This window comes from Austrofundulus limnaeus, unplaced genomic scaffold (assembly GCF_001266775.1).
Source record: "Austrofundulus limnaeus strain Quisiro unplaced genomic scaffold, Austrofundulus_limnaeus-1.0 Scaffold1606, whole genome shotgun sequence".
NCBI lineage: Eukaryota > Metazoa > Chordata > Actinopteri > Cyprinodontiformes > Rivulidae > Austrofundulus > Austrofundulus limnaeus.
In genome coordinates this window covers 22,406-24,139 of record NW_013954008.1, presented here as the reverse complement: position 1 = coordinate 24,139, position 1,734 = coordinate 22,406, and the positions used below count along the sequence as shown (strand labels likewise).

The following is a 1,734-nucleotide window of genomic DNA, read 5'->3' as shown; positions in this document are numbered from 1 at the left end:
CGAGAGATCATGTAATAGGAACCTCCAGCTGTGAGTCTCACACACACACACACACACACACACACACACACACACACACACACACACACACACACACTCGAATTTCAACACAGTGTGAAATATCAGACCTGTTATTATATGGTTAATAAATAATTCTTAGACTGTTACAGAACATTTAAATGTTTTAATTTAAGGTATGAAGAAAATAAGAGTAAAGGTATCAGGGCAGGAAGTAGAGGAGCTTGATGAGAGAAGAGGCTGCAGCTGTGAACAGATGAATCAGGGGACAGCACAAAGATAAAAATTAACTTGAAAGACAAGAATAAAAGAAAAAATAAACAAAAGTAAAATAAACAATACACAGTGAAGCCCTGATGTTTGTCAGGGTTACGATGATGACATCACAACAAAAACCGAGCAAATCCCAAATCTAAATGTGCAAATCTAAAAACAAAAATTTAATCTTAAATGTTGTGGCTAAATTTTAAAGTTTAAACGCTTCAAGACATCAAACTTGCAGCTGCAGCCAGTGTCCGACCTGCACAATGAACACATTTTGAATTGAAATTTTCAAATACCGTATTTAGCAGCCTTAGCATTTGATTTTGTCGCAGGAGGATGATGTCACAACAAAAACCTTGTACCAAAAGTAAAAGCTGCACCATTCCAAAAATACTTAAATGTAAACTTTAACATTTAGCTGCAACATTTAAGATTTCACTTTTACATTTTGGTTTACACATTTAGATTGATAATGTAATATTCAACTTTAACATTTAGTAAAAATGAGCATAATGTCAGAACAGTGAGCTAAATAACAATAAATTCCCTGTTCCGTTTCCTCCAGGGAGGAAAACCTGCAGGTTTGATGGATCAGGTGTTTATCTGAGCTCCGTTCTGACCTCAGACCCTCATTTCAACACAAACAAACCAAACAATAAATGAAAAACGTCGACGCTGAAGGTCCGAGAGACTAAAACCTGGACTCTGTGTGTTTTACAGGATCCTGCTCACATGTATCGCCTGTCTGTCTTGTTATTCCATCCATCTGCTGCTACGCAGTGCCGGAGTCATCGGTAAAAGTTAAACCTTCCCTGTTTCTGTCCTTGAACCCTGAACCTGACCCGGTTCAGTTCTGAGCCAGACTGCTTCTGTTCCGCAGGTATTCGAGCTTACGAGCAGCTGGGCCTGAGGGCCTTCGGTCAGCCGGGGAAGATCCTGGCTGCCATCGTTATCACGCTCCACAACATCGGAGGTAAGATGTAAGGTCCGGGTCTGGGTCGGAGGTTCTGCTGGGTCAAAGCAGAATGTGGTCATCTTCTCTTTGTCCTCCACGGCAGCCATGTCCAGTTACCTGTTCATCGTGAAGTACGAGCTCCCGCTGGTCATCCAGGCCTTCCTGGGTCTAACGTCCGCCTCTGAGTGAGTTCTGTTAACGGGTTTTTAGGCATAAAACTAAAAATCGTAACTTTATGCATCGAAGCTGGTGAAGGTTCTCAGTCATCCAGGTCATGATGAGTCCAAACAGGGCCGGTCTCCAGGGGTATACTACCCTGGAAAATTAAAACTTATAATTTATTTTCCCCATTTATGGCACCCCCTAGTTGGACAGCGCCCTTAAAATGATCCAGGTTTAGTTGTAACATTAGACTTTATTTGATAAACATGTATTTTAACTGTAAAATAAAGACTGTAAAAATACTGTAGGCTGTTTAGTTTTGTAAAATTTTAAAC

The 1,734-nt window shown here is 40.5% G+C and overlaps 1 protein-coding gene across 2 annotated transcripts in view; it reads left to right on the top strand.

Annotated features, from left to right (window-relative positions):
• LOC106535899 (sodium-coupled neutral amino acid transporter 3) overlaps positions 1 to 1,734 on the top strand; it is a 16,039-nt gene that overhangs the window by 6,880 nt on the left and 7,425 nt on the right. For both annotated transcript variants that reach the window (XM_014033041.1, XM_014033042.1), the window contains 3 exons: positions 1,003 to 1,076; positions 1,163 to 1,255; positions 1,341 to 1,422. In XM_014033041.1, coding sequence (XP_013888495.1) covers positions 1,003 to 1,076; positions 1,163 to 1,255; positions 1,341 to 1,422 — 249 coding nt within the window. The remainder of the gene's footprint in view (positions 1 to 1,002; positions 1,077 to 1,162; positions 1,256 to 1,340; positions 1,423 to 1,734) is intronic.